Source organism: Haliotis rubra, unplaced genomic scaffold (genome assembly GCF_003918875.1).
Source record: "Haliotis rubra isolate DU_JTF1 unplaced genomic scaffold, ASM391887v1 Scf70, whole genome shotgun sequence".
NCBI lineage: Eukaryota > Metazoa > Mollusca > Gastropoda > Lepetellida > Haliotidae > Haliotis > Haliotis rubra.
In genome coordinates this window covers 2,253,265-2,273,489 of record NW_025767413.1, presented here as the reverse complement: position 1 = coordinate 2,273,489, position 20,225 = coordinate 2,253,265, and the positions used below count along the sequence as shown (strand labels likewise).

The following is a 20,225-nucleotide window of genomic DNA, read 5'->3' as shown; positions in this document are numbered from 1 at the left end:
GGAACCATTACAATACAAAGGTAACGTTTAAATTGTTTGATTTATATTGTTTCCATGGGGCGACAATAACTTAACATCTTAAATTACCAAACATCACACCAACCGATGTGCATTTTGATATTGAGGGCCAGTGGAGCATGATGTGGGATAGCAATATTTTTACTTAACTAGTCCTCCTGGCCAGTCACTTTTCAAAATTTATTCGGGGCGGTGGGGTAGCCTAATGGTTAAAGCGTTGGCTCGTCACGCTGAAGACCCGGGTTCGATTCCCCACATGGGCACAATGTGTTAAGCTCATTTCTGGTGTCCCCCGCCGTGATATTGCTGGAATATTGCTAAAAGCGGCGTAAAACTAAACTCAGTCAGTCAGTCAGTCAAAATTTATTCATATACTGATCATGATGAATGAAATATTCAGTGATACCGAAAACCACAGGATTTTAGATATTATGTCTGTGGGGGCGGTGGGGGTAGTCTAGTGGTTAAAGCGTTGGCTCGTCACGCCGAAGACCTGGGTTCGAATCCCCACATGGGTACAATGAGTGAAGCCCATTTCTGGTGTCCCCCGCCGTGATATTGCTGGAATATTGCTAAAAGCGGCGTAAAACCAAACTCAGTCAGTCAGTATTACGTCTGTGGTTCTGGATTTAATAACGAAGCTGCAGTTGGTTTCTATTTGTCATTCTCAATGCAGTTTGTAACGTTCGGACAAATGCATTCTCTTAATACCAAACCTGACGTTTCACAGAGTAGAGTAGCTTCACCTTGATAAAGGGCAATTACTCTGGCGGCAGACACATGGGTTGCCGCAAAGACTAATACTGACAAAGTTATTTTGCGCTTTAATAAACTTAGGTGCGGGTCGGCATCTGTCCATGTACCTATATTGCAGTTACGCCAGTGTCTTAAAAAGGTGTCAGTTGAAACTACATGTATACTGCCTGTTGTAACTGTCACTGGCCTGAAGAATCACTGCAAACGATTCATGAACACTTGCAAACGTTGCAATATCACGGCGGGGGACACCAGAAATGGGCTTCGTACATTGTACCCATGTTGCGAATCGAACCCGGGTTTTCGGCGTGACGAGCGAACGCTTCAACCACAAGACTACCCCACCGCCCCAAGACGTTACGAATGGCATCATATGGTTAAACATCACGCTAGTGTGTTTGGTAGGGTAAATATCACGTATTAAGTATGAACACTGATGTTTTTACGTGTATTATGTTACTAAAAGATGTTGTTGCTATAAAATAGTACGTACTTGTAAACTGTTCAAAATATAAGTAATTAATGTACTCTCTAATGTCATGACACATGACCTTAGTAAAATTATTTAGGCTTGTTTCTGAAATGTGGGATGGGCGACCGTGAGAGACACGACCAACAGATATGATTCAAGAAGGAAGTTGACGAGGTTATCACGACTCCGGAATGGCGTTACTGTCCCTGCACCAAGACGAACCATGGCGAAGCACCAATGCACGTTAACATCTAGTTTCTGAAATGAGTATATTTGACAGTTAAACAGTTCTTAAACAAACGATATTGCATATACTAAGACAGGGGTCAAGCTAAAAACTAAACAAATCTGTAGAGTGATGATTTCTTGGACTGTTCGACAAATCGGTATTTCCTGAAACTGGTCACGAGACGTCCTTACGGGGGTGAGTGGGTTTGGTGTGATGATGCTTTCAACAGGAGTTCAGTACATGTTGTTCGTGTTAGACTAACGCTTAGTCTCTCAATATTATAATTTTGATAGTAAGAAATAATCCCATTTAAATTGAAAAGGGGCCCCAGTGAGATGAGAAATTCTCAGCCTGAGGGAATCTAGCTTCATTTAGGCTTTTACCATTGCAGGGAGGGCAAGGCAGTAGGGAAAATAGTGTGGTTCAGGGACTGGGAGACAAACTATGTTCGTGTCTACTAAATGTGAAATGAAAGAACTCGGTGAATAAGATCGTAGAAGCTAGCAGTTTCATGAAACACACAATATGATTCTGACAGACCTAGGGTTGTAATTATGCCAAATTATGGATTCGAAACCATGACCAAAGCTTCCTGACACGACGAAAGGGTGTGGACCGCCTGTGTCTATCGTCCAGTATGACAATGCCCCGTGTGTGCCTATTCATTCAACATACGAGAACCATCTAGCAAGTCCGCGTTTAAAGTTCCAGTATCCTGTGCAAGCTGCACCTTCATTTATCTGCCGGTGTCCATGTCCAAGTTTCTTAATACCTACCAGAGCACATGGGACTCAAGAGGCTCGACAAAGGCCATCGGGGTTTATTTAACTTGTTTCAGTTTACGCATTTTTTCCCTATGTCTCCTCTAACAAGCCTTGGCAGCAAAGTCCACAACAGCCCCGGGCAGTTTCTACAGGAAGCGTGTGTTTGTCAAGTCCCAATCTGCCGCAGGTGCTGTAATGTAGGACACATGTTACTTACATGCGGCTTTCATTGCGGTGTCTAGTTCATTGAATAAACTGTCATTACGTGACACTGAGCCCTCGTTTGGGGACACGTGGTCCTTTGAAATGCATGCTGGGAAGGACACTTTATTTTCATGACTGCATGTGTCCGTGATAAGGCATCGGTTGACCTAGGTTCATTGTCTGAACTAGAAGGCTAACTGAATTTGAAGTCCAAGAGTGTAAAATTCCATATTTTTTACCATTATAAGGCACTCACAAGACTGTCATAGGAACATTGTATTTATTATCATATAATCTACGAAAATATTATTTAAACTAATAAGCATTTCAAAAGACACTTTTGTAGTCTGTGGATGAATATACATTTTAGATGTTTCTGGTACAGGAAGGGTTGTCATTAGAAGAGAAACGCCTTTTTGGTCCCCTTTAAATTTACGGATTGTATCAAGTTCAAGCATTATTCGTGTTTTGTCATACGAGAAAGGCCAAACTCGTTAAGAAGGCCTGAATGGAGACCATTGGTCGTGTGAAACCTGTCGGGTGTAGACCATTCACATAGTCCAATGGCCACTGTGCCCAACACTATTGAATCACTCCCAACGAGGAAAGTTCCAGATTGTCCGACTGCCAGTGCTACCGGTAGAATAGGTGTCCTATAAATGCTGTTACGAAATAATGGGTTCTTCGTTTCCAAGAATATACCGTATGTTCAGAAGTATGTTCGAACAAATATCTTGGCACTGATGCAACATGAAACATACGCACAAACGCACACACACATTCGCTCCCACACATACACTGGTACACGCAGACAAACTGATACAGACAAACGCACACACGGACACACACAACACACCTACATACCTACATACTCATATTCATACTCACACAGAGTGACCGCCTCCATGGTGTAGTGATTAGAGCGTCCGCCCGGAGAGCGGTAGGTCGCGGGTTCGATCCCCGACCGCGTCGTACCAAAAGACGTTAAAATATGGTACTTGTTGGTCCCTGCCTGGCGCTCGGCATTAATGGGTACAACAAGGACTGGTCAGCTCGGAGTCAGTATAATGTGTCTGAGTGGGGTATTCATGCATCACTGCGGCGTGGTATCTCAGTGGGCTAGCACTATAAAACCAGCTTCAGTCTGGGCTAGTACAAGCAGCCGCACATACACATACACACGCATGCACGTCGTCATATGAGCGAAATATTAGTCGTCATATTAGTCGTAAGGACAGATACAAGGAACATATACGTATAAGTATGTATAATGTTTCATTTCATAATTCCACAGACATATTTGTTAACCAGATGAATACACCAAATAACCTGCTTTCAAATATTTAAGTTCAGAGCTTGTATGAAATTCCATTTTCAACATTTGACATTCAGATATGTCTTTACATCCTGCAGCCGTCAACCATCAAAGCGGTATTTGATCGACATGTTTTTGTCAATCTATCTCGAATTTCACGAACTATCATAACAGGAAAATACAGGCTCTAAATAAAACGAATCAAGCTTTAAGATTAATTTGACAAGTCGCAGTATATCTAGCGTTTCCATCTCGAGTGTCCTCGGTCTCACTCAAGATGGCGTGTCTAATGAGTCTACTTTATCGCAAAGATGAGAGATGTCTCGTCGTGTCTCGGAAACATTAAAGTCACGCGATATTAGAACAACAGGCGAGACGACAGCCACTCAAAAACAGAACCTGTGTCGCCGTTTTATCAATTATGCTTCCTGGAGCTTCCAAGACGGTATTAAATACTTTGGGAATATTCCTGTAAAACCTCAGACAGCTTGAACACAATCATCATTGTATTTTACGGTCAAATTTACTTTGAAACCGACACTCTTAATGGGCGACCAAGAGGGCGTTTTTTAAAGGATGGTTGAAAACCCGATATTCTCAACAGGCGGTTCAGTAGTAACTCTGTTTACCTCATTATGAGAAAGGGCTTTTATTTCTCGGCAGCTGGGGTAGATAGATTAAATTGTTGCCAGTTTCCAAATTGTGAAAACCAACACTTGGTAAGGGTTTTACGAGTAAAAAGTGGATTTGTTTGTGTAGGAAATTACGATAACTTGTCACTCACATTGTTTGAGTCCGTTCTTGTAAATGTTTCTTTCTTCAATTATTCAAAATATTCTAATTGAAGTAATAGATTCCGTACAAGGAATCTGGGTCAGTGTCGGCCATCTACATACTTGGCAGTACAATCGTTTAAAGCTGAGAACATGGAATTAGCACCATTATATAGAATGGCAACTCAGTTATTCTCAGTTATGAGACAAGATATCAATAATACACATCTGTGATGACTTTTCTTCTGATTGTATCATGAATGCCGAAAACTAATGTTCCTCGGTATGCATACCCAGTGGGTATGTCGGGAAAGAACGGTCTCTGGTCTATCCTTTGCTTGTAGTACGACTAAAGGGGATCGGGTGGTCAGGATCCTGGATGCCTGGCTGATTGAGGGCCATAGTGCTCTGATGACTGGGATCGTCACTCACTCACTCACCCATGTTTGCATGACGTTTTTTATGACTTCAGTACTACGCCTCAACTCAAATTGTTGCTTTTTCTAGGGGAACGGTGGGGTAGCCTAATGGTTAAAGACCCAGGTTCGATTTCCCACATGGGTACAATGTGTGAAGCCCATTTTTGGTGCCCCCCTCCCTATTGCCTCACTCACTCACTCACTCACTCACTGTGTCTAGGGTTAACGTGTCCAGTGTCGTGTCTGTAGTGTTCCTGCATTGACATGAATCACTGAGTGGTCTCAGCTACCGACAATAATATACTTAGCTCCATCGTTGACCGCCACTTAAGGCAATATAACGCATTAACGCATTGTTGTGTTCTCCTACACAAACTGTCTTGACACGTTTTAACTTTGTTAACTTTTTTCACATGGTTGTATAATAGGCCTAGACCCGTCAACGAACGACAACGACCATAATATAGGTAAACTGAACTTTTATTGTCCGTTCACTCCGACTGAATAATGTTTGAATATGTTTTGATTTTGTATCGTTTTTTAATATACACATGCCTGTAGGACAGATTGTATTTCAAAGTCGTCATAGACGTTTAACCATGTCTCCTTCGACACGTATACAGACGCTGTCACAGTGTGTTGTTAAGGGCACCTGCATTTTCCAATGGAACAATGTTGTATTTTCACACAAATAACAATCATCAGCAACACGCCCGTGATTTGTGGGTCATACTCAAAGGGTAAACGTTCACGTGGCCTTGACCTTTAATCCAAACTTAAAACGACGACACGTAATGTTACATAAAAACCTTTAAAGCGGCATTAAACCCAGTTCCCGTATAGTTGGATACACGAAGCATGGATAATATTTCAAACGGGTATTTTTTCAAGAAATGCTCGATGAGCCCTGTCCTGTTTGACACGTGTAACACCCATATTGTTACACTGCTCAGAAAACAAAACGTCAAATGCACAATGCTGGAACAATGCTCAGAAACACTCAAGGTAATCAGGGCGTTTTTGTTTATTTGGATTTCTTGTGAAAACATTTTTTTTTCTCTTTTCGCTTTTTGTACATTTAAACATTTTGCCTGTTTCGGCAGCGCTTCGCCCTCTCACGGAGCGCCGGCAATCATCGGGATCTCTGTTAACATTAATTCCTTCTTGATATACCAACATGCCTGTGGAAATGCCCACTTCGCTGCCACGCCTCGATCGAGTTGCAGTTGATAATGAAGTTTATGAAGCACCTGTTTTTGTTGTTTGGGGATTTTTGACATAACGATAAGAATAAATGTTTAAATTTCGCCGTTTAATTGAAGTCATTTTCCCAAGGGTGGAGTCATTAAGGCAGGGTGAAATCGAGTCTCGCCCTTGCCAAAAAGTGACAATATATTTAGATTAATGAATAAACTAATTGGATTTATGATGTCACACGCTGAAACGGCAGGATTTATGATTGAATATTCCTTTTCTTTTTATTGTGAGCTTGTAGAAACATATCACGGATTTTAATGAGTTTTAGTTCCAGTTTTAGTAATTGGCTAAATAAATTATTTTAATGTCTGTTTGGTTGTGATTTATTTTAACAGTTTAATTTTAAGAACCTGACATTTATTAGAATGTATGTGGACATGACTTTGAACGATCGTGAATCAGGTGGCTCTCACCCCTCAACCACTTGTTATACAGACCACGGCGTGTGTGATAATTACCCGCTGTATGCTGTTTCAAGGACGTGCACTTAAAAGTAGAAGACGGCAAATGATTGATGTTGATGGCAGTGTGAACACATGATTGGTTTGTTGTTTAACGCCGCACTCAGCAATATTCCAGCTATATGGCGGCGGTCTGTAAATAATCGAGTCTGGACCAGACAACCCAGTGATCACCAGCATGAACATCGATCTACGCAATTTGAATACGAGTCAGCGAATCTGACCACCCTTTGCCGTTAGTCGCCTCTTACGACAAGCATGGGTTACTGACGATCAATTCTAACCCGACAAGCATGGGTTACTGAAGATCAATTCTAACCCGGATCTTCACTGGTAGTGAACACATGAACATCTGGCATTGATAAACTCGTGTTCTGAGGTTTTCATATTTACACAATAAGAAATTGCTAACTCAAACTTGATCGTCAAGTAGTCACGTATAACAGTACATCGAACCTAAGACCCTGTCATTACCCAAGGGGATTAGTTAAGGAAATTCCTTAACCATATGGTCGGTGGTCAAACTAAACTACTCAAAGGGACCACTAATTTTAGTTCTTTGTAACCGTAGATCACTGTAAACATTTCTACTAAAACCTACAGCATTTGTCCGGGTCCTTTAAGAGTGAGTAAGTGAAATTAGATTTACGCCGCTTTTAGCAATATTCCACCAATATCACGGCGGGGGACACCAGACTTCACACATAGTACCAATGTGGGGAATCGAACCCGAGCCTTCGGCGTGACGAGCGAACGCTTTAACCACTAGGCTACACCACAGCCCCTGTAAGACAGTTGGTAATACCAATTAGTTCGTTATGAGCACTGTGGTTATAAACATAGCTTACTCTATTTTATAAAAAGTGATCTCTTTTCAGCATTGTTGGTAGGGTGAAACTTATTCCTTCCACGGTCGAAAGTAAACGTCTACGTTAAAACAGTTTTAAAATATGTTTTTTAAGGTGATCTCATTAAAGTATTAGAGGAAATAGAAAATTAACATATGAAAGAATAGTGAAGTTTGATAAGCTGGTGTAATTGGATTTCTGGTCGATGTTTTGGCACGAGGATTTCTATTTTCGTTTATAAATATTTAAAAGTCAAGTGACTTCCTTCACCTTTGAACTGCTTTGAAGTGTTGTTTTTAATGGCTATTAGTTCAAAAACACGGTGTTAATAATTTGTTGACATAAAACTGATTTTACTCCATATTCGAGAACTTTAGGTAACCAAGAAATTAAAAAAAGTGAAGGAGTACGAGTTGATACCACCTTTAGCAATATTCCACCAATTAGAGGAGTGGACCCCAGAAGTTAGTTCAAGCTGAGGAACACGGTCCTTCGAAATGACAACATATCGTTTAAACAACTAGCCTCCCCAAATACCCGAACACGTTATAAGAGTCTCAGAGCACAGTGAATGAGTATTAGACTCTACTTAACTTCAATCAATTTCCTTAAATGGAATAAATGAACGGTACACGAAGTGTTCACTACGGTAGCAATATAGCCTTGCTCCAAGGCTGTACTGAAGGCTGAGTCCATGGAATAGTAAGTCTATCATTGGAAGATCAAGTTTAGATAAGCGGACAGTTGGGACGCCACTCTGTTAGAGGGATATTTATTTTTTTAGAAAATATCATTTAAACTATTAATTATTTCCGTAGAGACTTGTGAAAGTCTCAAGGCGGACACGGAGAGAGAGAGAGAGAGAGAGAGAGAGAGAGAGAGAGAGAGAGAGAGAGAGAGAGAGAGAGAGAGAGAGAGAGAGAGAGAGAGAGAGAGAGAGAGAGAGAGAGAGACAGAGAGACAGAGAGAGAGAGAGAGACGTACGTACGGGACTTGTGGATGTCTAGCAGCAATACTGCACGCAGCATGTTTAACTCTCATACACGGGAGTATTTAGTACATTTGTTTTTATAATTGATAATTTTTATTTCATGCTTCCCCTGTTACAGAAAAGGCCGTAGAGCCAGGGAACTTTAAGGTCCTTTGCAAGAAAAGTTCATTGGTAACAGGAAAAACAGGATTTTCTTCTAACAAAGCACAAAACAACAACACCAGACACCACAACACATTCACTCACCAATCACAAAATCAAATATTTACAGCAAGTTTAAGTTCAAGTTCATTCAGCCTATATTTTGCATTTAGTACATTTGGTAGGCCATCTTTAATGTAAACATCGACAGCAAGCCAGTCATTCAGTTCCCACAAGGCGGACATGGTGTCATGGGTGATGAACAAACTCATTATGTAGCGTTTGGGTCTGCAACGTACATGCACGTAGCGTAATAACTAGCTGATGTCGGGGTTAAGTAGCACGAGACGCGTCAAGTGCTCGCATGCGTGTGGCGGAAGTACTCGGCAGTTAGACCGGTGTACATAAGTATATGTGATGTCTAAACATCCGACCGCGCGATGTGGTGGGAACAAACGCTGGGCTGGGGAATGGACATGTAATCGTCTCCTTCGGGCGGATGTAATACATGACGTCACGGTTCCGTTGTTGGGGAAAATGCACTGTGTTTTCTTAGAATGTTTTATTGCACAGGCCACTCCTGTGGTGCATGTCGTCATCGTGTGAGAGGATGTGTAGTTCACGGCGCAGGCTTCTGTCGCTGAATCCGTTTGAGTGGGTGAGTGAGTGAGTTTAGTTTCACACCGCGCAATTGGGAACCGATGACATGTGTCAACCAAGTCAGCGAGCCTGACCACCCGATCCCGTTAGTCGCCTCTTACGACAAGCATGGGTTACTGAAGATCAATATTCTAACCCGGATCTTCACGGGTTGAGTGAGTGAGTGAGAGAAATGAGCTGCACACATTGTACACATATGGGGAATCGAACCAGGGTCTTCAGCGTGACGAGCGGACGCTTAAACCATGAGGCTACAACATCTCCCTGGACCCAGTTTACAGCAAGAACAACATCGGGGACACACGTACAATCAACCTTGCATTGTACACACCTGTACAATGACTAGGGCATCGACTCTTGAATTCTCAAAACTCTCTAATTAAATATGTGATTTAAGTTTATTCAAGTATGAAATGTGCGGGGAAGCATATTAACAGTTCAGGTGACATTTATTGATGAACAGTATTAATTTCCTTATATACTAATTTATATTTACTATATATATGCCCATTCACATATACTGACGTGCCTACCCGTGAAGATCCGGGTTAGAATATTGATCTTCAGTAACCCATGCTTGTCGTAAGAGGCGACTAACGGGATCGGGTGGTCAGGTTCGCTGACTTTGTTGACACATGTCATCGGTTCCCAATTGCGTAGATCGATGCTCACTAGGTTGTCTGGTCCAGACTCGATTATTTACAGACCGCCGCCAAATAGCTGTGACATTGCTGAGTACGGCTTTAAACAACAAACAAACAAACAAATTACTTACGTCTTCGGGTTTGTGTTCCTGAATCCAGTTAAACCCGGCGGTGCATGTTTGCCGGACATCTACTGAATTCTGATACGTCATCAATGGATCAACTGAATAGATTGCCTCCGTGGTGTAGCTCGTCGCGAATAGCTGCAACTCTACTGATGCGGCGTTAAGCAATATTCACTCACTCACTCACTCACTCACTCCGTGGCGTAGCTCGTCGCGAATAGCTGCAACCCTACTGATGTGGCGTTAAGCACTACTCACTCACTCACTCACTCACTCACTCACTCACTCACTCACTCACTCCGTGGTGTAGCGGGTGGGACATATGATCTGCCCGGAGAGCAGATCTGTGGTTCTATCCCCAAAGCACGTCAAACCAACAGACGTTAAAAGATTGAATGTGTTGTATATAGAATAGATTGTGTTGTTCATGAACAGCGGCGTCATGGTATGTCAGTAGGCTACAAACATACAGAGATCCTGAACAATACACTAACCCATACACACTCTCCTACCCAGAGTTCCATGCGGCAAGCCAGCATAGTACCTCTGCCACAGGCCAGAAAAATGTGACGATTCGTTACATCTTGCAATGTCCATTCAATTAATGTACAGATTTCTTTTACTCTTTTATTTTTGACGCGTCTACACATCTAACTAAACATCTTTAATATAATGGTTTAGTTTCACTGAGAATATATCCAAAAATATGTAACACTATTTCAATTTGCGTAGTGATCCTTTGTTTACATAGGTTGTACGGCTCCACGTGCAGTCATCGAAGCCGACGGATAGCAAACGATGCAGCCAGTTTGATATCTAATTATGTACTGTCATAGACCTAACTGTCGCAGTTGTGGAAGAATATATATGTAACAATGTAAAACATTATGAAGAGAACGCCAAAAAGCTTTCGTGAGGCCAGTCTCTTCTTATTATGAATATGCGCGTTTGATTACAAACAAGAGAAAAGTCCGGTCACGTGATATGCAAATTAGCCTGTGGCAGTGATGTTATGTTAAGTCATCGCTGTGCCGGAGTGTGACCCATACACTCACTTTCCTTCAGCCATCCACCATATAGTTGAAGGGAGCTAACTCTGTGGTCGATATTATCACCCAAGGACTACGAGCGATATCCGCATGGAACACACAGCCAGACACGCTTGTATTCACGTCGCTGTGTAAGCTGAGTAGTGTTACTGTCAATGATAATTCCCGATTAGGAACCTTTCGCCCTGAGTTCGAGTCCAGAAAATCAATGATTATGTTTCGTTGGCTCTCTTTGGCCTTGTTTACCTCACCAAGCTGACGCGCCATAATATCAGTGTAATTAATAAAAAAAACAAAAAAAACATACTGATATCCTCAAGACGAGTAAAACGCAACGCACACACTCACCCCTAAAATCACACGCACTCACTAACTCGCTAACTGATAAGGTTGAGACTATTTTTAAGTTCCCTCTTTTTCCCAAGTCACTGTGGCTGTGGACGACCAGGTGTGCGACTGCACTATCTTGCAGGGACAATGTTTCGGGAACGATCACGTGATCACAGAAGTCAGATCTGTATTTAATGACACCTACCAGTCCTCACAGTGTAGAAGAGTACATCATGTTGCATAGCGTGTTGGGTTTGGTTGTCACCGTCGTTGCCGTCTGCAGTGCGGATGTGTGTCGTCTGCCGTCACATCTGTGGTGTAGTTCCAGGAAAACAGCTGAAGACTGTCAAGTAAGGACACAATTAGAAAATGAGTTAAAGTAAATGTCGGTGAATTCAAGGAAAGTTCAGTAAATTTCAGATATCCTGAGTGAGCGAGTGTGTGCGTGCGTGCATGCGTGAGTGAGTGAGTAAGTGAGTGAGTGAGAGTACAGAACTGATAGGCCCAATTACATCTAATCTTTGTCCACATGGCTGCGTCTTCAGACGGATGTGATCCCAAATTCCCATGATTATGTACGTAGCCTTGTGTGCCTGTGGGTTCCACGGTTCTTGTGAAAGACCTACATCATCGGTATTCCCTCCCACAGTGAGCTACCACAAGGTACCCGGGTTAGAATCGATCTTCACTAACCCATGCGTGTTATAAGAGGCTAGTAACGGGATCGGGTGGTCATACTCACTGACTTGGTTTGACACATGTCATCGTATCCCAACTGCGTAGATCGATGCTCATGCTGTTGATCATTGGGTTGTCTGGTCCAGATTTGATTATTTGCAGACCGCCGCCATATAGCTGGAATATTTCTGTGTGCTAGGTAAAACTAAACAAACTGAATCACTCACATGTGCACCATAAAACGTATCCTTGTATAACTGGTGAGCAGTTTGGGGAAAGACTATTTCCTTTTCCACTAAATACAAGATGAAGGTGCAAGGAGACATATTTCCTTAGACCTTGTTTAGTTTAAACATTTAAGCATATCCCAATTGCGTAGATCGATTCTCATGCTGTTGATCACTGACTTGTCTTGTCCAGACTCGATTATTTACAGAACGCCGCCATACAGCTGGACAAAAACTAAACTTATACACTCGCTAACACAAAGTAATATAACCGAAATACCGTTTAAAGCGGCGTAGATCCAAACAGCCTCAGGAGCTACTAATCTCCTTCACAGTATATCTTATAACGATGCACATTACCACAGGTAACACAACAATGTTCAGCCCATGATTGGAGACATCAGGCAGCAGCGCCACCTGTCAACCTGGTGTTGTACTACGAGGCCTTGTGCCCTTTCTGTAAGCAGTTCATCACCGATCAGCTGTACCCAACCCACGTCAAGCTTGATGGGGACATCCTCAACATCACCGTCCTACCATTCGGCAACGCTGAAGTAAGTACTGAACTCCACAGTGAGGATTCGGGATGCGTGTCTTCAGAGGCTACTGAATGAATGAGGTGGTAAGGATCTGAGACTTAGTGCTCAGCGTGTCCCTCAAATCCTTGGGACATTGCTCGTGTTATAGCTGGAGTTAAAGAGTGACTATGGCTTTAGGTCGCTATTACCAATATTCCAGCAATATCACTGCGTAAAACAATGGAAAAAAGAAATCGAAATTAAAAAAATACCATGTACCTTTGAACATCGATTTTTGCACATCGAGATCTGTTGACTAGGACATAAAAGATCTAATATATCAGAGAGCCAAATAAGTCTCTCAAACGCAGTCAATCGTTGCTTTGGGCGGACCGTTTGATATTTGGGGGTTCCGGGATTTTTCTCACCGACCAAGAGAATGAAAGTCTTTGGGGCATCGGTAAATAATTCAATGCATAATCCGTATCCAAGTCAATACGACATCCGTAGCCAGGTCAATGAGACATCAGTAGACAAGCCAATGCGGCATCGGTAAATAATTCAAAGCTTCATCTGTCACCAAGTCAATACGGCATCCGTATCCAAGTCAATGAGACATCAGTAGACAACCAATGCGGCATCGGTAAACAAGCCAATGTTTCATCCGTAGTCACGCCAATGTTGCATCCGCAGGGAAGTCAATGTGGTATCGGTAGCCAAGTCAATACGGTATCAGTAGCCAAGTCAATACGGTATCGGTAGCCAAGTCAGTACGTTATCGGTAGCCAAGTCATAAAAGATTTGGCAATTTTGGAAGCCAACATGACAAAACAGAGAAAGACTGAGCAAACTCTCTTCCATGTTGTACTACCGTTCTTGCAGCAGAATCTGCGGAACCTGTTTCAACAGGACAACACAAGGTCCCACACAACGTCTTGCCTTCGCCAGTACAATCACCAGATTTATCACCTATAGAACTCCTGTGTTATGACTTAAGAGCGCAACAAGGTTCCCTTTTGACAAGGCTCATTTAGCACAGGCATTCCAAGAAGGATGGTGTCTGTTTGTGGAGTGCTTCAATGTCCATGGTTAACATGAACGACATTGACAGACAAGAACTGTGGACACAATACCTTCTTATTCGTTCTACTTCTCGGCACAATTTGTAAAAGTGTTGTTTATTCATTTTATTATAATACACGCATCCTCCTTTACTTTGGTCCCTCTTCTCTTTCTTAGGAACAAATAATATTGGCTGCTAACATTTTTAGCTTAGGTCACTTTAGATTATTACGAGTGTACACGATATTTGACATCAGAGTCAGTAACTCTTTTCAGTGTGTATAATGTAGCCTCTTGAAAAGGGGATTTGTAATTAGTATCATTTATTCTCAAGTGCTGTCCAAGGCTGTACTTTCCGGACTCTATACTGAAGAGAATGGCCAGATTGCGGTCACGTTTGTTTTAGTTCTTACTGAAGACGAGCATTACTGTTTTCCAGAAAGTGTAGGCTTACAGCTGTGTGCTTTTATCTTCAACCGGTATGAACCTGGCGCTGTAAACAAATATATCCTTATCTGTTGACTGATAACTCTTACAGGAGAAGCAGGAGGGCAACAAATGGATTTTCACGTGTCAGCACGGGAGATCGGAATGCGAGGGCAACCTTATTGCAGTGAGTACTGATAGCATGGCGTAAAGTAGCAGATAAGAGCAGGTTCCACCTACGCCCTGATTGTCGGAAAGTGCTGACAAATGAAGGTCAAGTGATTACAGTGACCTGGCTGATATGTCGTGTCTCGGTGGTGGGGACCCTTGTCGAAGGTCCCCATCCACAAAGCATTCGTAACTTTTACGACCTATCGTAACAAAAGTATTATATCACTGGTTTACGAATGGCGTAATGGTAAGAACGCCTGGTGGATAGGGTCCCAGGCTATCAGAAACTGGTTTGCCTGGTCAAGCCTAAGTTTTCACACATCGACCTAATGTAGCTTGAAAGATGCTGACTCCGGCATATAACAACGGTCAGATAAATTACACTGTTGCAATTGATTGGTTTATTACTTCTGTGTTAGAGACATCACGCACCTTAATATAGTGTAAAAACGAACAATTGTTTGGATGCATTTCAACCCTGAAACAAACGCCTTGTCTTCGCTTTGTAATGGAATAATGTTAAGATTATCACTTATTCTGATGGTTAAACAACAAAATCCACACGGTCAGCAAGGCTTTAGTGGTACAAGATCAACTCTATATTAGCGTAAATGAGGCAATTTTTGACAATGTACACAGACTATATAACGATAACCAGAGAAGAGCATCTGTAGATTATCTCTCGCTGTAAAACATCGCTACCAAACGAGCACTGACTGCCATGTATGACTCCTCCACTTCCAGACCTGTGCCTTGAAGACCACGTCCTTCAACTCCACAGCCTACCTGCCCTTCCTCAACTGTATCGAGACCGCCGCCAACGAACACGTCCTATGGCCTGCTGTGCTTAAAAATGTTAGCATTATTCTTTTCGTCTTTTCTGATAGTTTAATGCAACATCTACCCTCAGGTATTACAACTCTCAGTTAACGTATCAAAGCGCTTGTAAAATATAAAATGCCAAATCTAGCTTTACACGCTTCAGGTAATCGTGCCTGTGGATAAGGGTTCACAAGGGTTAACAATGTATCTGCCTACAGACCAGTGGGCTAATATGTGGCATTGCGTGTGCTATTTTATTTCTACGATACAGCTGCATCAGAAATCATCCCTGGATTTCTGCATTATGTCTCTGTACTTTACAAGGGACTGGGGAACGCGGTCTGGGGGTCATTTCTGGGTGAAACATTGTGATAATGGTTTTGAGCTCGAGTGACCGGGGGAATCCTGGAAACATCTTTGTTGTACGTGACAAAATGGATCGGATGGTCAGTGGCTTTATTGAGTTACTATTGAGTTTATTGTGAGTGAATTTCGTTTTACGCCGCTTTTAGCAATATTCCAGCAATATCACCACGGGGGAAACCAGAAACGGGCTTCACACATTGTACCAATGTGGGGAATAGAACCAGGGTTTTCGGTTTGACCGACCAATGCTTTAACCACTAGGCTACCCCACCGCCCCATCTTCTGTAAAAGGTGAAAGCCGTTTGTAAGTTTAGTTATTCGTCTTCAAACCTGCCATGTGCTCTGATAACATTTGGTCTGTCCAGCCAGTGTCCGTGCTCGTGGGTATCAATGACTCCCCCACAATAGAGTCGTTAACCCATTTCCCTCATACAACATCTTCCTCACTCACTCAACAAACAAATCCATCAAGCCAAGCTCATGTTTACAAAGGGCCGTGGCGTAGCCTCGTGGTTAAAGCGTTCGCTCGTCACATTGAAGACCTGGGTTCGATTCCCCACATTGGTACAATGTATGAAGACCATTTCTGGTGTCCCCCACCGTGATATTGCTGGAATATTGCTAAAAGCGGCGTAAAACTAAATTCACTCTCTCACTCATGTGGGCGTGTGTTCAAAAATGGCTTTAAACCCAACTCACTCACTCTTATGACACCAGTGTGCAGTTCGAAACCATGTTTCGGAGGCCGACATCAAGAGCTGCATGAAAAGTGATGAGGGCAACGAACTGGAGCACGAGATGGGCGTGGCCACCAAGAAAGAGGGAGTGGAGTATGTCCCTTGGATCGTCATCAATGGTCAGCACACAAACGCGACAAACCAGGAAGCCCAGGATGACCTCCTCAAGTTGATCTGTAAGACCTACACTGGCCCCAAGCCTCAGGCATGTACTAGTACGCTGACCACAGATCTGAGTGTGTCATATAAACATCCCCAATAATCCAAGTTGGCGCAGGAAACATCATTGATGTAGATTGTTTGTATCAGTGATGTTTTCTGGTCAGAATGATCACAACTTTACAATTCGCACATGATTGTGATGACTCTGTATACAATATTTCACAAAATAAATGTCGTGAATTTTAATTTGTCATAGTTTTTGATAGCCTTCATAAATATGATAATATATCCACACATTTTTGTTGACATTTTCATTGTGAACTTGGATACCATCGCATAATGCTGGATGATATGAAATAGTTATGTTAGCCTTTATGATGTACTTTTTACAGTGGACTTTATAATGAGTTATTAAATATAACACCTTTGACATAAATGGAAATAAATTACACGCAAAGCGGTTGAAAATACTTCTCGAACTCGTCCAAACCCTCGGCACTGAACACTGAGAACGACAAACGTCCTGGACACCTTCAATTTCATACTACGACCCGTGTTCAGTTAAGAGAGGTAAAGACTGTTATTTAAAGACTGGACTTTCTCAATTGTTGGTGTGTTTTGTGAACCGATTAATGAGGTTTTGTTGAAAACCCTTTCAGTTAGGTTTGGTTATTTTCAATTTGTTTGCACGTTCAACTTCTTAAGATTTTGTTTGTACGTTCACACTATACATAGGGATGTATTTAAGGCCAAAGACATTTCTACTGGACAATATATATGGTCAGATGGTGTGAGTAAAATATCCCACAAAATACACAACGACCGTATATACAACTGGAAAATACATCAGTACTGCTATCTAAATATATCATTTAAAATCGTTTTCCCGTATTCACTCTCTGGCGATATACATTTGACAGTTTTGTGGCACTAGTTTGGCTATCCTTTCAGTTGCTTCCTTGACGTTTTTACACATGACCCGGTCCCTTTCGCCATCTGGACAACCACAGTGATGTTATACCAACTCTATATTACTTCTTCTGTCCTCGTTTCTGTGATTTGTGGAAGGTAACACTTAATGCAGATACGAGAAGAGTTCATACAATGTTCCTTGTGTAATAGCAGGGCATTTTCGTTTCGCACACGTTTGACTGGGCCTGAACAATAAAGTATACATGAGGTATATTTGGTTATCACATTGATTTGATATCACACGTTTGATAGGTTCTCCACAAAAGATTAGTAACATAAGATTGGATTAGTTATGATGTAGACCCCCATTTTCTAAATTTTAAACGACAAAGAGAGCCGCCCTCTGTAAAACAAAGCCATCACAAAATGTCTGATTTGATGGTAACCCCACTTATTCAAAACTCTGCCTCGTGGTTTTAAACCTGATGAGCAGAGGCCTGCGTTGATTCTATCGCCTACAGAGTATTATTTGTATAGAAGGAATGCACTACAATATTAGGAGAAGTATTAGTGGGGATTAGACTCAGTGGGAATTCCCTTAAAGGGTTTCCTCTGTAGGCAACCTCCCCTGAACCTGTATTGGTGACCTCCCCTGAACCTGTATTGGCGTGACCTCTGAGGGATTTCCCTTAAACCTCTATAGGTAACCACCTCTGAACCTGTATTGGTGACTTTAATCAGAACTGTAAATAGAGTATTTCCCTTGAACCTGTATTGGTGACCTCCCCTGAACCTTTATTGGTGACCTCCCCTGAACCTGTATTGGTGACCTCCCCTGAACCTGTATTGGTGACCTCCCCTGAACCTGTATTGGTGACCTCCCTGAACCTGTATTGGTGACCTCCCCTGAACCTGTATTGGTGACCTCTCCTGAACCTGTATTGGTGACCTCCCTGAACCTGTATTGGTGACCTCCCCTGAACCTGTACTGGTGACCTCTCCAGAACCTGTATTGGTGACCTCCCCTGAACCTGTATTGCTGACCTCCCCTGAACCTGTATTGGTGACCTCTCCTAAACCTGTATTGGTGACTTTCCAAGTACATCAAATAGGGACTTCCCTTGAACCTGTATAAGTAAGGAAGAGAGTTTTTGTGGATGTCAACTTCTTTATTATGAGGAACACAACGTTTCGGAGTTTATCCTTACTCCTTCATCAGGAACCCGTGAAGATCTGGGTTAGAATATTGATCTTCGAGTAACCCATGCTTGTCGTAAGCGGCGACTAATGGGATCGGGTTGTCAGGATCGCTGACTTGGTTGACACATGTCATCGGTTCCCACTTGCGCAGATCGATGCTCATGCTGTAAATCACTGGATAGTCTGGTCTAGACTCGATTTTTTACAGACCGCCGCCATATAACTGGACTATTTCTGAGTGCGACGTAAAACTAAACTCACTCACTCACTCCTTCATCAGGTGAATTAATGGTATAAGGCAGAGAGCATATATATGTTCATATGTAAGATCAACAAAAGTAATAAGACAACAAAGATGCAGGCTAAACAATGGAACAAATGGAAGCCAACACTGAACAGTTGTAACTGTGCTGAATCGAAGCCAACATTTACCAGTTATGGTGATAGGTTGATAGGTGATGAACAGTGGACATCAATCTCCTACCAAGAGTTCCATGCGGCCAGCCAGCATAGTACCTCTGCCACAGGCCAGAAAAATGTGACGATTCGTTACATCTTGCACCGTCCCTTCAATATAATGTACATATTTCTTAACTCTTTTAATTTTGACGAGCCTAAACATCTAATTAAACATCTTTGATAGAATGGCTTAGTTTCACTAAGAAAATATCCTTAAACATGTAACACTATTTCGATTTGCGTAGCGATCCTTTGTTTACATAGGTTGTACGGCTCCACGTGCTGTCATCGAAGCCGACAGGGAGCAAACGATGCAACCAGTTTGATATCTAAATATGTACTGTCATAAATGTTACTGTCGCAGTTGTGGAAGAAATATATGTAACAATGTAAAACATTGTAAAGAGCGCGCCGAAAAGCTTTCGTAAGGCCAGTCTCTTCTTATTATGAAAATGCGCGTTTGTTTACAAACAAGAGAAACGTCCGGTCACGTGATATGCAAATTAGCCTGTGGCAGTGATGTTATGCAAAGTCATCACTGCGCCGGAGTGTGAGTGGACATCTGGAAGATATAGAGAATGGACAAAGGGCAGATGGGCGGTAGCTGGTGATAGCACTAATAGATAAACGCAATAGAGATTGACAAATTGAGGCCAAGTACCACCAAATCCACCAAGAACAAAATAACTGAATTATTAGTGCTCTGTGTTAGTCTCAATGATAAGTCCCGATTAGAAACCTTTCGTCCTGAGTTCGAGTCCAGAAAATCAATGATTATGTTTCTTTGGCTCACTTTGGACTTGTTTACCTCACCAAGCTGACGCGCCATAATATCAGTAATTAATACAAAACAAAACAAACGTACTCACATCCTCAAGACGAGTAAAACGCAATGCACACACTCACACCCACAATCACACGGACTTACTAACTCCCTAACTGATAAGGTTGAGACTATTTTTAAGTTTCATCCTTCTCCAAAGTCACTGTGGCTGTGGAAGACCAGGTGTGCGACTGCACTATCTTGCA

General features: G+C 42.2%; 1 protein-coding gene across 1 annotated transcript; it reads left to right on the top strand.

The window, feature by feature from the left end:
• Window positions 1–11,629: 11,629 nt before the first annotated feature.
• On the top strand, window positions 11,630–16,871 carry LOC124258829 (gamma-interferon-inducible lysosomal thiol reductase-like). Its single transcript, XM_046692921.1, has 5 exons — window positions 11,630–11,806; window positions 12,727–12,915; window positions 14,480–14,554; window positions 15,283–15,393; window positions 16,444–16,871. The coding sequence occupies exons 1-5, from the start codon at window positions 11,651–11,653 to the stop codon at window positions 16,723–16,725; spliced, it is 813 nt and encodes a 270-aa protein (XP_046548877.1). The 5' UTR covers window positions 11,630–11,650; the 3' UTR covers window positions 16,726–16,871.
• Window positions 16,872–20,225: the final 3,354 nt, after the last annotated feature.

Coding starts and splice junctions, on each gene's coding strand:
- LOC124258829 (XM_046692921.1), top strand. CDS start 11,651: ATGACACCTACCAGTCCTCACAGTGTAGAAGAGTACATCATGTTGCAT. Junction 12,916..14,479: donor TACCATTCGGCAACGCTGAA/GTAAGTACTGAA, acceptor TAACTCTTACAG/GAGAAGCAGGAGGGCAACAA. Junction 15,394..16,443: donor GGCCTGCTGTGCTTAAAAAT/GTTAGCATTATT, acceptor TTATGACACCAG/TGTGCAGTTCGAAACCATGT.